Source organism: Botrytis porri (genome assembly GCF_014898465.1).
Source record: "Botrytis porri strain MUCL 3234 chromosome Unknown BPOR_012, whole genome shotgun sequence".
In the NCBI taxonomy this organism is placed as follows: Eukaryota; Fungi; Ascomycota; class Leotiomycetes; order Helotiales; family Sclerotiniaceae; genus Botrytis; species Botrytis porri.
The window spans coordinates 404,821-424,894 of record NW_024066086.1 but is presented as its reverse complement, the minus strand read 5'-3'; the positions used below and the strand labels follow the sequence as shown (position 1 = coordinate 424,894).

Here is a 20,074-nt window from a genome sequence, read left to right as displayed (position 1 = left end):
GAATCAGGGATAATTGCATACCTTAGAAACACTTGCGGTGGACAATGGATGGTCCAGACTCGTCGTACTCTTGCTTTGAGATCCACATCTGTTGGAAGGTAGACAAAGATGCCAAAATAGAACCACCGATCCAGACGGAGTATTTTCTCTCGGGTGGTGCAATGATCTTGACCTTCATCGATGATGGTGCAAGAGCAGTGATTTCCTTTTGCATACGATCGGAGATACCTGGGTACATGGTAGTTCCACCAGACTGTGATAAAATGTTAGCGTAACGTCCTGGAAACGTCGCGGATGGAAATTCTTACCATGACAATGTTACCATACAAATCCTTACGGACATCGACATCACACTTCATGATGGAGTTGAAGGTAGTAACGTGGATACCACCGCTCTCAAGACCCAAGACAGATGGCTGGAACAAAGCTTCTGGAGCACGGAAACGCTCGTTACCGATGGTAATAACTTGTCCATCAGGAAGTTCGTATGACTTCTCCAAACTGGAGGATTGACTAGCGGTTTGAATTTCTTGCTCGAAATCAAGAGCAACATAACAGAGCTTCTCCTTGATATCACGGACGATTTCACGCTCGGCAGTGGTGGAGAAAGTGTAACCACGCTCAGCCAAGATCTTCATGAGGTAATCAGTCAAATCACGACCAGCCATGTCAACACGAGCAATGGCGTGAGGAAGAGAGAAACCTTCGTAAATTGGAACAACGTGAGTAACTCCATCACCGGAATCGAGAACGATACCGGTGGTACGACCGGAAGCGTAAAGGGAGAGGACGGCTTGAATAGAGACGTAGAATGCAGGGGCGTTGAAGGTCTCGAAGACGATTTGTGTCATCTTTTCTCTGTTGGACTTTGGGTTGATGGGGGCCTCAGTAAGCAAAACTGGGTGCTCCTCTGGTGCTACACGAAGTTCGTTGTAGAAAGTGTGATGCCAGATCTTCTCCATATCATCCCAGTTGGTGACAACACCGTGCTCAATTGGGTATCTAAGGGTAAGAATACCACGCTTGGATTGCGCTTCATCTCCAACATATGAGTCCTTTTGACCCATACCAATCATAATACTATAATATCCCTTATCAGTTCCTGTTCGAGTCACACGAGTTGTGGGGGAAATGGCGGGGTGTCGTGGAAATGGAATTCTTACCCGTGATGACGGGGACGACCGACAATGGAAGCTATGTTGCATGTCAGAGATATTTCGTTATCATCAAGATTGTTGTCGATGTATGAATTTGATAGACATCAAGGTGGTGGGTTGTAACAGTTGCCTGCAAGGATGATCTACTTACGGAAAACAGCTCTTGGAGCATCGTCACCGGCGAAACCGGCCTTACACATTCCAGAACTACAAAACCCATCAGTCTCGTTCATCTTATTTATCAAGTCTTCGCCTTTGTAGAAGATTCGGGGTTTCTCGGTCGGTTGTTGATTCCTTCCGAAAGCTACCCCTCTGTCTCTCAAGGCTCAGGACCATTTTGTTGGACGGGAGCTTACCCATTGTCAATGACGAGGGCTGCGACTTCTTCTGTTGATTGAGAGATGATATTAGCAGATGGTCATGATGATGTAGATAACTGCGCAAAGGATATACATGCGATACACATGTCGGATTGAAGCTTACCTTCCATGGTGATAAATTAAGACGTTAAGTCAAAGAAAGAGTTGAGGAATATGGCGGTGAGTTACTTCTCGTGATAATTAAGATCTCGAGAATGATGGAGTTTTGTATTAAAGTAAGATTCACGTAGTTGTTAACCCGTGGTTGATAAAAAAGAAGATGGTTGAAAGAGAAGAAGGTGTGTTGTTGTTTTGTCAAAAGAATTGGTGATCGTGGTCGTAGTAAATGGGAAAGGACGATGTCACGAAGTTTGAATGTGGGCCGTAACTGCAGGAGGCGAAGCGATCTTATTTGGTATTCGCCGCTTTAAGATAGAATGCTGAAGAAGGATTTGATAGGTAGAAAGGAGAAAGAGGGGGTGGAGGTATGTGTGAGACTCAGTAAGAGTGAATCGTGTTGTTGGGAGAGAAAGGAAAGAGATGGGAATCGATGAATGGATCTACCTGGGCATTATATAAATAGCTTCATATGCTGACCAGCGAGGGAAACTACAATATGCAATCTATATATATATATATATATATACACACGATTAAAAGCAGCATGTAACTATTCCGAATTATTTATGCCCATTAGATAGGATAGGTAACAGGTATGAGAAAAATCCAGGTGGCTGTGAATTGGAAGAAGTCGGTGTCGATAGGGACAACTTCTATGGTTTCCAACTTATCCGTTCCTCTATTCGTGTTCATCCCTTCGTGGTTCCTCAGGAACATTCAGCCAAAGTATTCTAATACTGGGTAGCTTCTTGATCTTCCCCCTTTCCCCCTTTTCCTTCTACGCCCAAGTTGAACCAACCCCCATGCAAGCAGGGTCATTCAAGGTCTCACCGACTCTACCAAGGTAGGTGGAATAGGATGTTCATCGTGCAAACCCTCCGAGCATATAACTCTCAATTCCCGTTCTTGGAAATGATGAGGCTGCAATATTACATGCATGAGCTTACCTAGATATACGATGACCACTACGTCTATACTCAAGTCTCATGTACCACCATCAGACGCGCGTTAGACTTTCAGTCAGATACAATATCTCTCCCATAATTGGTTGATAACTTCAGATATCTCACCATGTCATCAGTGAACGAGTCTTGTATGCGAGTGCCAAGCAGGCATCTCAAGATATCTCTCGTCAAGTCTGTCTTGTCATACGTATATCTGCTCTATTTACTTATAGAACGAGCAAAGTCTCCTTCCCATAATCACCCCAATATCTACCTATGTACCAATATCCAGCTACCCAAATTCAATCCTTCGTAATCGTTTTCGATTGCCTACGAGCCTACGTAGATATACGACGGTCCGAAGCAAGACAGCATCCGCCCCCTGAGATAAAAACGGCGAGAGGCAACTTCCCATTGGTGTCAAACCAAGAAATTACATTGCTAGTCCGAGAGTCAAAGACAAAAGCCATTTGACGGTTGGAAACACTTGTTCAATACGGGGAGCGAGATGTGAGAATCATGCAATAATTGAGGGGCTTGGTGGGGTAGATCTTCAGATGATTACTTGTACGGAGTATCAACAACTTGCATTTATGCATGAATTCGTTTTATATTGGGGATTCAACGTGTATTGTTTAAGCTTTTAGACGTATCTCAAATAAAGCTTTGAATGTTTAATTGTAGATATAACTTTCATGCCTTTTCTATAATAAGTCCTGAGTGAGGTGGCAACCTCATTTCGAAAGTCCTCGTGAAACTTCCCTCCCCCTTAACAAGATTGGCAGGATATCAATGTCCCTGTGTCATTCCCAAATGTCTAATCTACCAGACTCCAAAACTCCATCCCAGATCATTCGTGTGACGTAGTAGCTCTCGCTATATTTCGTATCCCTCAATCGTTTTAACCTCATTGATATCTCATCCTCACGCTGCATTTGCAGCCTCCTCCCTCAATCCCTCAATCAAGACATCACAGGCATCCATATCTGCCGCATCAATCTTCTCACTACTTCTTCCTAATTTGCCCAACTCTTCCGTCGCAGCATCCATTCCCTCCTGGAAATTTCTGATCGCACTACTCAAAGCATAAACGGCCTTTCTCCTAACATCCTTCTCTTCCTTCTCATTGACACACATCTTGACCAAAAGTGGCACACCTCCTTCCTTCAACATAGACTTCTGACTCTTCTCATTGTTTTGCACTGCTGTTCCCACGCACCAAGCTGCCATTTTCCTGATCTCCTTCTCCTCATGTCCCAAAAACTCCAATAACGGTTTCCATAACTCGAGTACCTCGATGTTGTTGGCATTGTCGAGGTTCTCAATAAGTTGTTCAAAGTTGTCGAATGCAATGACTTTATCTTCAATAGTAACTTCGGGGTCGGTAGATTGAACGGCCCATATGGAAGCCTTCATAAGGTCGGCGTCACTGGGACCACCAAATAGCACATTCATGGCATCCGCTGGGAGAGCTCGGGTTTGTGGAGGGGGTGCGGCTGGATCGGCGGCGGTGGCAGTCGAGTTCTCTACACTCCATTTGAGAAGTTCGTTCATCGCTGGTGGCATAGCCATGATGGCAGATTTCTATATTTTTTCTAGAACTGAAAGTCGTGTAAATTTGTATGATCGAAAAGTTGAGAACCGGGGGGTGAAATTGCTTTGCGCCGAAGAGGATTATAGTATATTGAACAAGAAAATGTTTGATTCTCGAGAAATTGTAGATGAGATCGGAGAGAAGGTTGTAATTTTGAGTAAAACGTATCTAAAAAGTTTTTTTTCTCTTTTGTATGAGATGACTATTAAATTTGTCTATTTATGTCTACCAACTTCGAGATGCTTCCAATCCAGACTTTTTTTTGGCAGGGCATTAGGCAGAATTTTGGCGGTGGGAGGATGATGGCTTGCTTAGTCAATAAATATCCCTTCACCAATAACAGCCGTCTTAACAATCTTGTATTCTAGCTGGTTGATAGATCAATCATTTATTACTACCTACACGTGTTATTTCATGGAGTACCTACCTATGAAGTTGCTTCATAAACACAAATTAATGAGATTATCTCTGCACATTACCTCGAAACAGTCTTGGGAGCTCTTCATCAAGAGCTTCTCGAGTCTGATACGAGAGTCTACTTTGAATATAAGAAGATTTTCTCATATAATGATTATCTTGGGCATCTTCATGTAGAGTTACAATTTGATACCCATCAGACAAGTGCTCAGAACTCAGTGGTCATGCATATACAACCTCAACTCAAGCCTATGGAGTTGACGAGTCTAAGAAAGCTCTCTCAGAAATCCACTCGAGACATGTACGCAATCAGTCATACAAATTTCACGAGTCCCCGAAGAAAATCAACCAACTCTTCATAAGCACATTATTTCTGGTGAGTTGGTAGTACCGCAGCTTCAGACTGCCATTCGCTCATGGAACGAGGCAAGCAAAAACTTGAATTTGCTTCCTTTCCTCAGGTAGCTACTGTGTTTCGGTGAGAATTGCTTGAATCTATATCTCGATCGCTTAGAGTCGCTCGCCAAAAACGCGTTGTCTACAGTAAATCCCTTCAAGACTTGACCCAGGAACGATTAAATCCAAGACCACTAAAAGGTCGGAAATATTTAGATCTCATGACATATTTTTCCGATGCTCGTACTGATACTCGCGGTCCCACAATGATCGGAATGGAGGAATGGAGGATACTATCAGAGACATAGTGATTATTGTTAGTGAGACGATTGCTACGACGTTAACTTTTATTCTTCTTCATCTTGTAAGGAATCCTGATGCGCATAATGCTCTTACAAGAGAAGTCAGACTAGCATCTAAAAATGGAAGTGATATTACAATTCAAGCATTTACAAGTATGGAGGACTCAAAGTTCAACCCTAATCACCAATGAAGCTATGAAGTTATGTCTCACAGTCCCAGTTCACCAATGATTCTTCCAGAAATTGTTAATGAGCAAGGACTGGAAACTTGCGGGCATTGGGTACCAGCTGGTATATGTAGTCTTTTTTGTTGTTAATTTGCCTATTATTCTTTTCACTCTTCGAGTTATATATTTCTTCCTATTCTATTTTCTATTTCCAAACTTTACACCTAATATCAAATCAGAAAACAAACACTAATAACAAGCGCACAAGCGAGCAGTCCTCGCCATCGCAAACCTCCCCACCTACAGCTAAATCACCAACTACGCGAGTAATTCCATTCCTTTACATGACATTCTCCCTTAGCGCTAGCTCCCATATTCAAATTTAAACCTTATACTACTGCGAGTGAGTACTTGTGTTCAAGTCCGCCTCTTGCTGCCCTTGATGCTGCAATCCAGGATCCCGCAACTTGAAGCTTCTTTGTGAATTACTATCTTCCTTCCCATTTCTCCTCTTATCTTGCATTTTATTCCTAATATCCCAAATTCCAAGACCCAAATCCAGGCTTTCTATTCCTCATTTCTCTTCATCTTTTGACCCTTTCCTTCCCTTCTGTTCAAAAATCCGTTATTCCACTAAATTCCTCCACCCTCTCCTTTTTCTTCAATCTCCATTTCCCCGCCCCTCCCTCCCTCTCCACACCCATATCCACACCTCTAACCCTATCACTAACCCTTCCCACCCCTTCCCCCCCTCTGTCCACCCTTTTTCCTTTCTCCCCTTTCCCCTCAACCCTCACGATCCTCACAACTACAACTACAATAAATTAGCAAACATACCATTCAAATCATCCAACTCACAACCCACACCTCACCCCCACCCTCAATCGCGCTCTCAAACAAACTTCCCAATCCAAGTCCCAGTCCCACAGAGGAGATGATAGGACAACGAGATAGGAAAGAAAAAGTGGGAAAGACGAAGCAAAGAAAAAGAAAAAAATGGGTAGGGAAACATGATGGGAAGGGAAGGAAAAGGAAAAGGAAAAGGAAATGAAAGGGAAAGTATCACATGTGGATGCATAAAACACCCAACCAAAAGCCTTCTTTTATTTATTTATTTAGTTGAGAAGAGAGGAGAAAGCAAGAACGAAGAAAGAGGCGAGGAAGAGCTATTCGCTATTTACCATTTACTGTTTGAGATTAGTCGATATTAGTTGAGGGGAGAGGAGTGATGGAAGAGGAGGGTGAGGGATAGGACAAATTTAAAAGTAAGAAAGTATGAGTATATCAAAGAATAAAAACACAATACATAAGATTACTACTCTATATAGAATGTCGTGATTTCATCTTCTTTGATTAGATCTACTGTATTTTCTATTTTCTATTTCCCCTCAAAATCCAAATCTTTGGTTTCTCTCAAATCCTATGAGTGATTATCTGTTATTACCATCATACACATTACTTGATATACTATCACTATTTGATATTCTATCCACACTACACCCTATACACCCTATACACCCTATACACCTTCCTCACCGCTCTCACCCCCTCACCCCTCTCACCCCCTCACTCCCTCACCTCCTCACCTCCTCCACTACTCCACTCCTCCAAGTAGATTCCACAACTCTATACCATCACCATCACCATCACCATCACTTCTCAAATTCCCATCCCACACACCCACCACACCACACTACACCACACCACACTGCATACAATTTAATATATACACATGGCATTCCATTCCATTCCATTCCCAAGTAGTACCTTCGAGTCAATTCTCAAGAACTCCAGATCCTAGAATCTCAAGTCCCAAGATGCCAAAGTCTCAAAAGATTCGATATATCTACTCACCTACTCACACACACACACACACACACAGTTATCACTTTGCAATCAGCAACAACCAAAATCATTTCAACATCAAGAACATTCAACAATATAGAAGCAATCAAACAAGTAAGTAAGTAATTGTTATTCATCCCTACTCCATCCATTCACACACACCCATCTCCTATCTACTCCTACCCCCTCTCTACATCCCCCAACATTCTACTCTCCAGCACCCATCGCAATCGCAAATGAGTTTCTGCTCCACACATACATCCCCAAATACACAGTTTCACTACCCCTTTTCTCTCTCTCCCTGAAATCATTCCTCAAATTGTATATTCATAAAGGAAGAAACTAGACTAGCTCACGGAACATTTCATTTCCACGCAGCCATACATATCATGTCATTAAGACAAGATCGAAGAAAAAAAAAGTAAAGGAAAAAAAAAGAATATCTCAAATTTCTTATTATGAATCTCTGAATCTTCATATCAACGCACGCCCAAACGCCTCATGCAATGCGAAAGTATCCCCGAAATGCAACTAACAAACTCAATGGTATGTTGGCATTGGCATTAGATTTCAATTGTCTTCATCGCAGATTCATCATCAGCAGGGGTTTCCTTCTCAGAAGTTCCTGATACTAATCCCAATCCTGTAACTTTTTCACTGGCCTTTTCATTTTCTTTGTTCTCGTTAGGTGATTCGGATTCTACAAATGGTCGGTCCGAAGATTTGTTTTCTTCACTTGGTCTTGGAGTTTGAACATCGACAAGTTTCGTAGTGGGAATATCTATGGTGCTGACCTTCATTCCTGATCCGGAACCTTCTTCAGCAACTTGAGCTAGAGGACTTGATTTTCCATAACCAGGACGGTTTGGACTTGGAATTGGCGAGGCTCCTGAGAAACGTTGCATAGAACGTCCGCGTGGCTCACCGATTTCAGCAGCTGGGCTTGCGTAAGGAGATCCAGAAGGGGATCCTCCATTACCATTGACGGGTGGCGCTGATCTTCTTCGCACATTTTTGCGACCATACTTTTGATCCATTCTCCATCTTAGAATATCAAAGTAACCAGGCTCAACTTTTCCGGACTTGAATTCCTTCAATTTTAGCTCATTGGTGTCTTCATCCACAAACCATTTACCACTGCTGAGATCATCTGCGACGGTAGCCAAGAAAGCAGACCACGATCGTGCGACGACATATTTGCAATCGTAGTCCCGACCAAATAGAATAACTTGACCCCATTTACCAGCTGGTCCTGGTGCCAGATCAACTGCCAAGTTGTTTCCACCCCAATCTCGAACAAGTGGAATCCAAGCGGGATGAGCGTAAACTTTTTGGATAGCATTAGGAGGTTGAGAATCCTGGCGGGCCAATAGATCTTGTCTCCAGTAGGGATTTTGTGCATTCGCAGGTTGCTTCGATGATGAAGATGAGCTACCACCTAATGCCTTGGGTGGAATTGAAGGTCTGTAAGAAGGTGATTCTGTAAGATATTCCTGGTTGACCTTTTTCCAGTTTTCCCACTCTTGTACAATTTCCTCGCAGTCAAGCAACATGGAGCCAAAAATGATTCCCGTAGGTAGACCACCACGTTCTTGTCCATCGTGAAGTTGCATCGACTCTCGAACCTCCATTGGTAGGGAACAGTCCAATTGATGCTCTAATTCATTTAAATCATTGTTTGTGCATCCCTCGCAGAGTTGATCGAATAATTCTTCATAATTCTCCTCGGCCCACCTGTCGATTCTCTTCCAAGAGTGTCCGACTGGTGGTGGGGGAGGAAGACCCTCTTGGAAAGCTTGCAATTGAATTTCTCCTGGTGTAACATTCTCAAAATTTTCTTGCGTAGATTGTCGCTGAAGCGTCGATGATCTCATTCCTGGTGAATATGGTGATTGTGGACCTGGACTTGCAGGAGGAGCAAATGGTGAACTTGGATAAGCATTGCCGTTGAGTGCAGATGTAGATTGTCGACCTGAATCTTCAAAATAGGGGGAATTCAAATCTGCGCGTGATTCTGAAGCTGTTGTTGCAACTGATGTTAGAGGTTCATGTCGACTTTGTGCGAGAGGAACATGTCCGCCAGTTCTATATGGCGAATCATACGATGAGTCTGTTTAGTTGTTTATTTTGGTTAGAAGAGAGAGATTAAAGTTTCTTGGGGAGTTTTGGCATGAACATACGACGATCATAACTGGTCATAGTATGCCAGAAAGATTTAAAGGCAGAGCCCAATGGGCTAAAGGTATCAAAGTTAGTATCATTCACAGAATCGATTGAAGTATTTTGAGTTGGAGGTGATAGATAACTTTGATGGCAGAGGATTAAGACAAAAAGGGGAATTCTTGAATTATAACTTACTTTCCTGCTGCCATGACTGGCGATTATTCCAGTATTGTTGTAAATACTTTTTTGAATGATTAGATGAAACTTTCACAGTTCTGCTAGCTGTCGATGAGGAGTTTCCAGAAGATATTTGAAGTGTGTAGGTAGGTAGGTAGGTGGTTATTTGTTTTGATTTGTTTTGTTTGGTGTTGATATTGAGGTTATGCGCCGTATGGAGAGAGGAGTGAGGAGAGACAATTCTGGAGATTTGTGTTTATTGAGGAGATGGAGATGAAGTCGTAGTTGGAGTGGAAGTCGTAGTTGGAGTTGAATTGAATTGATAGGTAGGTAGGTAGGGAGGGTGGAAGATTGAAAGACTGGGAGATTGGAAGACTGGGTGAATGAGTGATGAGTGATGAGTGAGTGGTGGTGAGTGGTGGTGAGTGGTAGATGGTAGATGGTAAATGGTAAATGGTAAATGGTAAACAGTAAATGGTAAATGGTAAATAGTAAGTGGTAAAGTCGTGAAAAAAGATTTATCAAATCGCGGTTTGATTTGATTACTTATTATTACTTATTATTGCAACTTTTTACACTTATTACACTTATTACACTTATTACACTTATTACACTTAATTCCCTTAGTACGCACACTACAGTCTGCACCTAAAGTCTTTGCCCTGGATTTGGTGTACAGAGTATGGTAAGGGTATGGTAAGTTTACCACTACTTCCTTCCCTGAAACCCGCCCTTGGTCTTCCTTGGTCTTCCTTGGTCCTCCTTGGTTCTCCTGTCCTGGTCTCCTGTCCTGGTCTCCTGGTCTGATGGTAAGTGAGTTTATCAATCAATCCCATCAATCAGTCGTCCAATCCAAACGTCAAGAGAGGTGACTAGCCGAAATTTGGGTGGGACCCTTGAAAAAATGCCGATAGTGAGTGAGCGCGATAAGTCAAGAGATTGGAGATGGGAGAGAGAGAAAAAGGAGAGAGGATGTGGTGACTGGGTAGGTATTTATTGGTACTGATATGTGTGTGTGTGTGTGTGTAGATGGGTGTAGATGGGTGTAGATGGGTGTAGGTGTGTGTACTAGGTAGCTATGAAGAATTAAGGAGGACTAGAAGAAGGAATCGAAGAACCAGAAGAACTAGAAGAAGTCTTGTACTGTACTTCTCCTATTGATCTCATGTTTCTCATCTATTCAACATTTATAGAGAATATTGAAGCATCTATTATATAAAAAGCCGAAGCACTCGACGGTGGTGAATCATTTGTTTGTATAGTGGCTTATTTCATGCATGTTTGGATATAAATGTATTAAATACTAGGCATAACTAGTTATATGGAGAAGTAAAATAGATAGATATCAAAACCTTCGTTTTATAACCCAATCTTATTTATTATCGTTTCAAAAGGAGTCAAAAGGGGATGATTGCAGAAAGAACTACCTACCTTCCTGCCGTACATACAATACCTTGTTCTATGACGACGGGAACAATGGCAAAAAAGCAAAGAGTGCATTCAGTCTATAGACAGTACTAGGTACTAGGTACTAGATACTAGGTAGTCGATATCTGAGATTCTCAGTAGATCAAGATAACGATGTTGGCGATATCCCACATGCATCAAGTCATGATACAGTGTGATAACTGCAGATTACTACTCTTATGAGATTGGCTCAATCGCATTGTATCTGATGTCTGAATCGTTCCATCAAAATAGACAGAAGACCAACATTCATTCAGATGGATTAACTATACCTTCAAGTCAAAATACAGTCAGCTAGCCTATATCTGGCGTTTGGTATTCTATAATTGAACTTTTGATTCATGTGCAACGCTTCGCCACGAGTTGAACACATACATGCATGCAAACTAATCGAGTATTGCTGAGGATATATATTTTGCTGAATACCAGTCAATTACACATCACACCATGACATCCTTCACATCCACATTCGTCTAACAGTCTTACTCTCGTTCTGCCCCAGAGTCCCCCCAAATCGATTCTAGATGTCCATTTCATCTTTCCATCAAATTTCGCTTGCATCACTCCCAAGACCCCCTAAATCCCTGAGTCCCACCGCCAATTCATTCTTTTCTGCTTACATGACATCTCCGGAAAAGGGGAAATCTATATAAGTTAACCAGGATTATCATCATCAGAGGGGTAACCTCAACATATCAATCTTATAATGTCATCACGGCCAAACATTTTACAGAGTGCAGATAAGTGCTTGGCGAATGGTATATCAGGATTTAGATATTGACCCGTCATCAAACTCAAGAATTCGAGGTATCACAAAACCGTTGATCAATATTAACCTTAACTTCTAGTCATACCATGCATTGTCTGCGAAACCAAGAAAAGAGATGACTTCTCCAGGGCTGAGAATGTACGACTAACATACATACTACCAACTGTTGGCGGCGTAGCAACACAACGTACATATCATTTCAAGCCTTGGTTCTCACTATCCCACGTCACACGCTCCAAAGATTTACAGAGTATTCATCTCGTTATGCATCTTTGGAAATTGATTTCATCCAAGGTCAAAATTAACCTCGCGTGGCTTCGTTTCAAATCTTATAACCATACATTAGCTTCCTATAAACCTGCATCTTGCGCTCCCCGTGCAACGGGACAAGCACAACCAGGCATTGGATATCATCTTATCCAATAATTTAGTCGCGATCAATCGTTACTCTAGCTCCTTCAAAAGCTTGGCGAGTCGACCTCCGAAACGACCGTGGGGTTACACGCAATGATTGGTTCTGGCTGGGGATTGTATTGATCGTTAGGAAATAAACTCATTAAGGCGCCAGAAGGCGCATGGCAAATTGTTTGGAGGAGAAACGGGAGAGGGCTGATGAGGCTGGTGAGATAAGTCATGTGGTGACGGCTTTTGGTGTTGCAGTTGTTTCATGGCTAATTCGATTTATTGGATGGAGAAGGTATTTTCAACAATCGAAAGTTTCAAGGCTGGGGAGGCATGTCGTTGATATACAATGCGGTTGTTGAGCGTTTATTCTTTCATATCCAGCACTGTATTGAATTTGACTCGTCTGTCTTTTAGGTATATTGAACGCAATCCAGTAGATACCTTTCTTCAGTAGCAATCATGTTAAGAATTCGAAATTTTGAGTGAAATTTGCATTCGCCACAATATCTCACAATTGAAGACGCAGCATAAATACCCAATATACACAAAACTAGAATGACGATCCCAATCCAAGCATACCTCTAACATGGCACGTGATTACAACACCCCTGATGTAAGCGCGCGGCGGTAGCGGGCTTGGCTGAAGCTATCATTGCGCAAGCTCGATTGTGCATTCAAACAGCTACCTAGCTAATCATATCGCAACACCAACAACAATATCCATCTACAAACTTGAAACGAGTTGCGCCATCAGTCGAGACATATTGTCCGACGAGAAGTAATCACAAAATTGAGCGCCAAAGGATAAATATAGGGAAGGCTGAGCGAAAGTCAAGAAAGCAACGGTCAAGGAGCAGATAATCGGAATTGCAAGATAACAATGTCGGAAGAACGTCTTTGGAAATTCAGAAAGCCGGAATGGATGAACAGTGCCACGGCGAAGGGTGCTGGTGTATATGCTGCGGGGGCTTTGGTATGATAACCTTACAATCTCATGCTTTGTGCGGTTCTACGGAAACCTCGATAGTCTGCGATTGCTTTGTGTTTCACATGTCTCTACTAACACATCTACAAATAGTTCTCTCTCTCATTCTTCATCCTTCTCGATGCGGCTCTTTGGTCCAAGTCTGCCCTCAATGGGTCTGACCCCCCAATTCATATCACATTTATCGATTGGCTCCCACTCATCTTCTCTTCTCTCGGCATGCTCATTATCAACTCCATCGAAAAGTCCCGACTCTCCGCGGACTCCTTCTCTTACAGCGGAAGTGGTGTCGCTTGGAAAGCAAGAGTAGTTTTGTTCTTAGGGTTTGCTAGTTTGGCTGGAGGATTGGCTGGAGGTATTACGGTGTTGGTCTTGAAGTATGTGGTGCCTGGTGCACAATGGCCCACTTTGGGAATGGGCGTTGCAAATGTAGGAGCAAATGCTGGGGTTATGTTGAGGTAAGTTTAACAGTTAATCTTGTTGGAAGCCAGGGTTTTGTGGCGGAATGACGAGGAGTTGAAGGCTAACATTGTTTAGTTCGGTGGTCCTTTGGATCTCGCAAAACATCGAGGACGAGTACTCCTATAATCTCGCTCTTTAGGGCAACCCATCATGTGCGATGGTTTTGGCATTGATTGATGAGATGTGTAAGGTTAGGAAATGCGGAACATGATGGTATGTGGGTATGAAGAATGAACGGACAAGGAAGGGGCATGATGAAGAATGATCAAATGCCTTTAGAGCATTACTTGTAGTTTAAGGGGAATGGGAATCTGTTAGCGATATAATCTTGAATCTCTATCTGGTGTTTGTGATAACATTTTGACTTCTTGGAGAATATGTGACATTGCTTCGACGTTCTCGCATAAAAGACACTTAATGAATACAATTGATCTTTCCAACTAACGGGGTCTGTCTCCGCAGAGAAGACAGATACCACTTGGTCAAAAAATATGCCATACTCATTTACCAGCTTCCCGTAGGTACCTAGTTTTGAGAAAGTATGGGGATTTTCCGAGCTAGAAGTAGCTCTAACGAATCGGCAGCCGAGAAACACTTCGAGAAAAAAATAGTTCGTCTTGAAGCTTTATGCACATCATTCATCATCATTCTACTTTTAATTGAATGATTTGTCCTCAATAATTTTTTTTTCTCTTCTACACAAACATAAGTATTCAATTGATAGCTTTATAATACTTTATTTAAGAACATATCTTTATTTGATAGTTGAAGAACCTAAAATCTTCTGGGAGTGTCCATCCCAATTAAGATCTTATCATTTTATTAAGGGCAAACTGAAGAGCTCCGAGCTCATGCAAAAATGGTGAAGACTGTAGATCCAAAGCCAGCACCTGGCGCCTATGATTCGCTCGCGGCACAATATGCGAGAGCGAAAGCGCGCAAAGAAGCTCAGGAACAGGCACTTAGAGAGGGGAAGAAGCTCGATAAGGATGGGAATATAATACAACCAAAAGTACCCAAAGTACCTAGGAAGAAGGATAAGAAGGATGAGTTGAACGAAGCAAAGAGAGATAAATGGAGAAGGGAGTGGTGGGCAGTTGGAGGATGGTGGGCTTGGCTGGCGTAAGTTTCTTTTGAGGCGGGCTGTGGAGGGGCATTGTGCTAATATTTTTAATGAATAGACTTATGCACGCCGTGGGAATCTATTACTTCACAAAGGGCTTCCTACTCACACGATTGGTTTTGGAAGAATCATCTATCTGCGCCGAACCACCAATTCCAAGAATAGTCGATTATAAAGGAGCCGGTACACCAGAGGGAGGATGTTGGCACCCGAAGACTTTCGGCAGGGCTGTGGTAGTAATTGTGGATGCGTTACGCTACGATTTCACGGTACCATTCGCTGGTGACGATTCACAGGCCTTTCACAATGCACTACCATTCTTATACGAAACTGCGCGCAGAGAACCAACCAAGGCTTTCTTATTGCCTTTTATCGCGGATCCACCTACAACTACATTGCAAAGATTGAAGGGGCTTACAACTGGAACTCTCCCTACATTTGTGGATGCGGGTTCGAACTTTGCAGGTACGGCTATTGAAGAGGATAATCTTTTGGGTCAATTGAAGGATGCTGGCAAGAAAATTGTACATCTGGGCGATGATACATGGACTGCGCTGTTTCCTGGATACTTTGAACCGAATATCAGTTGTGCATATGATTCCCTCAATGTCTGGGATTTGCACACGGTCGACAATGGGGTTACAGAACATATTATGCCATTACTTGAAAAGGAGAAGAAAGCTGAATGGGACGTTATGTTTGCTCACTACTTGGGTGTGGACCATGCGGGCCACAGATATGGACCAAACCATCCGGCTATGACGAGCAAGTTACAGCAAATGGATATTATGATCCGAGGACTTGTCGAGAAGCTTGATGACGATACTTTATTGGTCATCATGGGTGACCATGGTATGGATGGCAAAGGTGATCATGGTGGAGAGAGCGACGATGAAGTTGAAGCTGCATTGTGGATGTATTCTAAGAAAGGAATCTTTGGTCGCACAGATCCCGCTTTTGCATCGCCTCCACAAAACGCAAAGATACGGCCAGTTAATCAAATCGACTTGGTACCTACACTTGCACTGCTTTTGGGTTTGCCAATTCCTTTCAATAACCTCGGAAAGCCTATCGAAGAGGCTTTTGCAGGCAAGAAAGGCAATGCCTGGGAAAACTTGGCAAATGTGGCTAGAATGACAGCTGCTGGTATCAAGAGATACCAAGCCGCATACTTCGATGCCAGAGGTATTGATGAGAGCACTATTGATGGCTCTCCATCTGCTCTTTGGTCATCAGCTGAAAAAATCATGGGCACCAAATCAGCCCAAAGGTCTGCCGAAGTTTATTATGCGTTCTCCGCCTATGAGACAGAGACCTTGCGAATTTGTCGAGATCTCTGGGCACGATTTGATGTTCCTAGTATGATTTTAGGCATTTGCATTCTTGCTGCTAGCGTGTTAGCTTTGGTTTTGTATGCCAATGGTAACGCTAGTGATGGTGATGAACCCGAATCAGCAGATCTTGACGAAGCTCAAGCTAAATTGGAACTCGAAGCTTATGCAAAGGGAGAGAGAGATATTGGAGATGAGGAAATCAACCCAAATTTACTTCTGTCGATTTCTCTGGCCTCTGCTGTTGGTGCTGCTGTAGGACTGGCTCTTTGGACTATGAAAGCTACCATTTTGGAAAATGTCATTGAAGGTCAAGTTATAGAGTTGTGTATAAATGGTGCTGTCATCGGTGGACTCATTGGAGCTCTTCTGTCATTGATGAAGATTGGCAATCCCCTCCCAAAAACATTCTGGGGTTGGATGGCAACCGTCTTCACACTTAGTCAATCGATCGGCTTTGCATCGAATTCGTATACTATCTGGGAAGACTCCATCTTGTTGTTTTTCATTACAACTTTCGGAGTAGCTGGTGTTGTTTCTTCGCTTAGGCAATCGGAAGTACGCAGTCGCACTTTGGGAGTGTATCACTCTCTTGTGTTCATGGGTCTTGCTTGGGTTGCTTCATACTCCAAGTTGTGCAGAGAAGAACAGATGCCTTACTGTAGATCTACATACTATGCCTCTGCCACATCGTCAACTTCTGCCCCTTGGCAATTACTCATCCCGTTCTTTTTCGCAATCTCCTTACCTGCATTCATCAAAGCTTACTATGCAACTAGTCTTTCTTATGAAGGGTTTGCACCACTCTGGATTGATGGAGCTTTTAGATTCGGGCTCTTCCTCATTGCTATCTTCTGGACTTTAGATGCCGCTGATGATGGAAATTGGTTCCCTGACTTTTATGAAGGTGCCTTGAAAGCTATGCGAGTACCAATTGCTCAGACAGTTCTTGCCATGGTGGTAGGTGCTGGTTCTGTTGCATTCTATCTTGCGCCACCTTGTATTGCCATTGGCACTGTTTCACTCAGTGATATCTTACCTGCTGGCGCCCCTAAACAACAAGGTACACGGGTTATGATTCTTGGCTATGGAAACACTCATGGTGCTCGTTACTTCCTTCTTATTACCAATGTGCTTCTAGCAGTACTCATGGTTCAAAAGCCTGTGGGATTCGGCGCTCTCTCTCTCATGTCTCTCCAAATTCTTTCTCTAGTGGAATTCCTCGATCTCAACTCCTTGACCAATTCTCCTATTGGACCAATTATGCTCGCCATCCTCGGCTCCTTCCATTTCTTCAAAACTGGTCACCAAGCTACTCTCTCTTCCATCCAATGGGAATCTGCTTTTATCCCTCTCCACACAATCCGCTACCCATGGTCTCCAATACTCGTCGCCCTCAATTCATTCGGTCCACAAATCCTCGCCGCAACCGCTGTTCCCCTCATTGTCCTCTGGAAACAACAACCAAAGAAAATGGTACTCTTGAAAACAGTCACCGCTGCTTTGGCATGGCATATTCTCTACTATGCAGTCATGGTATTGGCTACTACCATGTGGGCAGGTTGGTTGAGAAGACATCTTATGTTGTATCGTATTTTCAGCCCGAAATTCATGATGGCTGGTGCGGTACTTGGGGTGGTAGATTTAATCATTTTGACGGTTGTGTTGGTGGGGGTTAGGTGGAATGTAGCGGGTGTGCTTAATGTTTTTGGTTGGCCTTGACGGGAGGTTGGATTGAAGGAGGGTGATGGATGAGATTAAGAATCTCAATGTTGTGTGGATATAGTGGGAAGAATGAGATTTGTAGAGGGATAGATGGATGGATGGATAGGATGAATGGGTGTTTTTGAATAGCATAGCGTTGGTATGGTATGGTATTATGGTTGGGTGTAGGGTACATGGGAAATCCATCAGAATTAGAATAATATATTTGTTTATCAACTATCAACTAGGCCTTTGAATCAACGAGTGAGCTGAGGGGATGGGCTGGGAAGCGGAGGATTGCTGGGTTAAAACCATGCTTTCGATTTCTCTCCTCACTGCTGTATGTTGCCTGTTACCATATCTTAACAATCTCAATGAGTGATGAGATGAGATGAGAACCGATTTCAAACCCGTACCTGTCGAGGTAGCAGATATTCACTTCATCTTCGGTCTTGTGCCGCCATCGACCTTGAGAGGTACCTTTCAACAACGCCTTCCTTTATTTGGGCAAATATTCACTTTATTTCTACATCGTCGCATCTTTTCCGCGGAATCCCTTCCGTATGTAAATCAAAAAGTTAGGAAAGCTTTCAGAATTTTGAATTTTGGAGGTCCATCAATTTTTGGGGAGAACCTCCGAAATTTTTACATGAATGTCAGAAAACATTCAGGAAACCATTTCTGTTTTTGGACTGAAAATTGGGGCGTCGATTGCGAAAGTTTGCGCGAAAGTTAAAGGGTCCAGTAGATGTGCAACATAAAGTTTGGTGGTACGGTATCATGTGATCTGGGACCAATTGAAATTTGATACGGTTTGATACGGTTTTGTCGCGAATAGCTAATAAGTGTATGGTAGAGCTTCTACATTATTTTATTTTACTTTATAAACAACAATCATTTTCTTGCATTGGATTGGATTGGTCCTTTTGAGAAAGAATTAAGAACTAAGATTTATTCAAGATGTCAGATTTACCAAGAAGAAGACAACGTCCTGATAGTACCAAAATGTGGGAGGAAAGCGAAAGTCGTGGTTCTGCTCGAGACCGAGATAAAGTACATGATCGAGGAGATCGACGCGATGAGAGAAATCGAAATCATGATCGCAGTCGCAGAGATAGAAGCCGATCGCCGCGCGATTCGAGAGATCATAGACGCAGTTCGTACAGAGATCGAGAGAGAGAACGAGACCGCGGTGGAAGGAGAGATGAATATCGAGATGGGCGCGGGAGTGACAGGAATAGAGATTATCGGGAAAGAAATGATGAGCGGTCGGATAAGAGAGATGGTCATCGAAGAGATGTGCCGGATAGGACTAGAGGTGAGCTTATGCCAAATGCGCTTTCGCAGACGGTGTTTGCATTGAGAGGGAGATCTAACAGTGAACAAGATGAGACTCGACATTCTCGAGGAATTGATGAGGAGAGAAGTGGGAGAAAAGGTATGTTTTCATCTGATCTAGAGAAGGATGGAACATTTGTACTTGCAATTAGAACACTGTCTAACAAGCACCAAGACAATGAGCGATCATCAGGAGAGAAACCAAATGAGCGAACTAGATCTAGGAGTCTGCGGCGCGATGATGAGCGAGATTATAAAGAGGATAGAGGTAGTGAGAAGATACGGAATAGCGAATATATAGACGATGCTCCACAACCAGTAAGCTTCAGTATTGGGGCTAGTCATACAAATGCAGCTACAGCTCCAGATCACGATCGGATGGATGTTGACGGCGGGAACAAGAAGGCGTCACGACATAAGAAGAAGATTGAGGAGGAGGAAGAGGAAGAAGAGGACGATGATATCGTGATTGAGGATGATGGAATGGCAGCCATGCAGGCAATGATGGGATTTGGAGGATTCGCAACCACACAAAATAAACAGGTAGCAGGAAATAATGTGAGTGCGGTGAGGAAGGAAAAGAAGACACAGTATCGTCAATACATGAATCGGGTTGGAGGATTTAATCGACCGCTGAGTCCGAGTAGGGATTAATTGAGGAGCAAAGGAGTGTAAGAATACTCTCAGGTCATGGCAAACAGGCTAGATGAGGGGTTACAGATTGAGGGCGGGGAAAAGGGTGTGAGTTTGTAGATTTGTGGATTGAAGATTGACAAATTGGTATAATACATGACCACATGATATCTGGGGAGTTATCAACCTTGTTTATTAGCATTTTTTGAGCGTTTC

The 20,074-nt window shown here is 43.0% G+C and overlaps 6 protein-coding genes across 6 annotated transcripts; 3 read left to right on the top strand and 3 right to left on the bottom strand.

The window, feature by feature from the left end:
- Positions 1-22: 22 nt before the first annotated feature.
- EAF01_008692 (actin) lies at positions 23-1,647 on the bottom strand (the record flags this gene model as incomplete). The annotated part of the gene is made up of 6 exons (XM_038916948.1): positions 23-253; positions 309-1,080; positions 1,164-1,194; positions 1,309-1,364; positions 1,514-1,544; positions 1,641-1,647. 6 exons carry the CDS (start codon positions 1,645-1,647, stop codon positions 23-25), a joined length of 1,128 nt encoding a protein of 375 aa, XP_038767342.1.
- Positions 1,648-3,504: 1,857 nt separating this feature from the next.
- On the bottom strand, positions 3,505-4,152 carry EAF01_008691 (uncharacterized protein; the record flags this gene model as incomplete). The annotated part of the gene is made up of 1 exon (XM_038916947.1): positions 3,505-4,152. The coding sequence occupies one exon, from the start codon at positions 4,150-4,152 to the stop codon at positions 3,505-3,507; it is 648 nt and encodes a 215-aa protein (XP_038767341.1).
- A 3,213-nt stretch (positions 4,153-7,365) lies between these two features.
- On the bottom strand, positions 7,366-10,112 carry EAF01_008690 (uncharacterized protein). The gene is made up of 3 exons (XM_038916946.1): positions 9,660-10,112; positions 9,482-9,537; positions 7,366-9,411 (listed from the first exon to the last, which is right to left on the bottom strand). The coding sequence occupies exons 1-3, from the start codon at positions 9,671-9,673 to the stop codon at positions 7,865-7,867; spliced, it is 1,617 nt and encodes a 538-aa protein (XP_038767340.1). The 5' UTR covers positions 9,674-10,112; the 3' UTR covers positions 7,366-7,864.
- Positions 10,113-12,952: 2,840 nt separating this feature from the next.
- Positions 12,953-14,081, top strand: EAF01_008689 (uncharacterized protein). The gene is made up of 3 exons (XM_038916945.1): positions 12,953-13,255; positions 13,361-13,725; positions 13,805-14,081. The coding sequence occupies exons 1-3, from the start codon at positions 13,163-13,165 to the stop codon at positions 13,866-13,868; spliced, it is 522 nt and encodes a 173-aa protein (XP_038767339.1). The 5' UTR covers positions 12,953-13,162; the 3' UTR covers positions 13,869-14,081.
- Positions 14,082-14,588: 507 nt separating this feature from the next.
- Positions 14,589-17,905, top strand: EAF01_008688 (uncharacterized protein; the record flags this gene model as incomplete). The annotated part of the gene is made up of 2 exons (XM_038916944.1): positions 14,589-14,851; positions 14,911-17,905. 2 exons carry the CDS (start codon positions 14,589-14,591, stop codon positions 17,903-17,905), a joined length of 3,258 nt encoding a protein of 1,085 aa, XP_038767338.1.
- Positions 17,906-18,847: 942 nt separating this feature from the next.
- EAF01_008687 (uncharacterized protein) lies at positions 18,848-19,879 on the top strand (the record flags this gene model as incomplete). The annotated part of the gene is made up of 3 exons (XM_038916943.1): positions 18,848-19,205; positions 19,275-19,325; positions 19,401-19,879. 3 exons carry the CDS (start codon positions 18,848-18,850, stop codon positions 19,877-19,879), a joined length of 888 nt encoding a protein of 295 aa, XP_038767337.1.
- Between the last annotated feature and the right edge of the window lie 195 nt (positions 19,880-20,074).

Excerpts from the sequence above, each read along its gene's own strand:
- EAF01_008690 (XM_038916946.1), bottom strand. Across the intron at positions 9,412-9,481 it reads TATGACCAGTTATGATCGTC|ACTCATCGTATGATTCGCCA; the intron begins GTATGTTCATGC and ends ACAACTAAACAG.
- EAF01_008689 (XM_038916945.1), top strand. The coding sequence starts at position 13,163 with ATGTCGGAAGAACGTCTTTGGAAATTCAGAAAGCCGGAATGGATGAAC. Across the intron at positions 13,256-13,360 it reads TATATGCTGCGGGGGCTTTG|TTCTCTCTCTCATTCTTCAT; the intron begins GTATGATAACCT and ends ATCTACAAATAG. Across the intron at positions 13,726-13,804 it reads AATGCTGGGGTTATGTTGAG|TTCGGTGGTCCTTTGGATCT; the intron begins GTAAGTTTAACA and ends AACATTGTTTAG.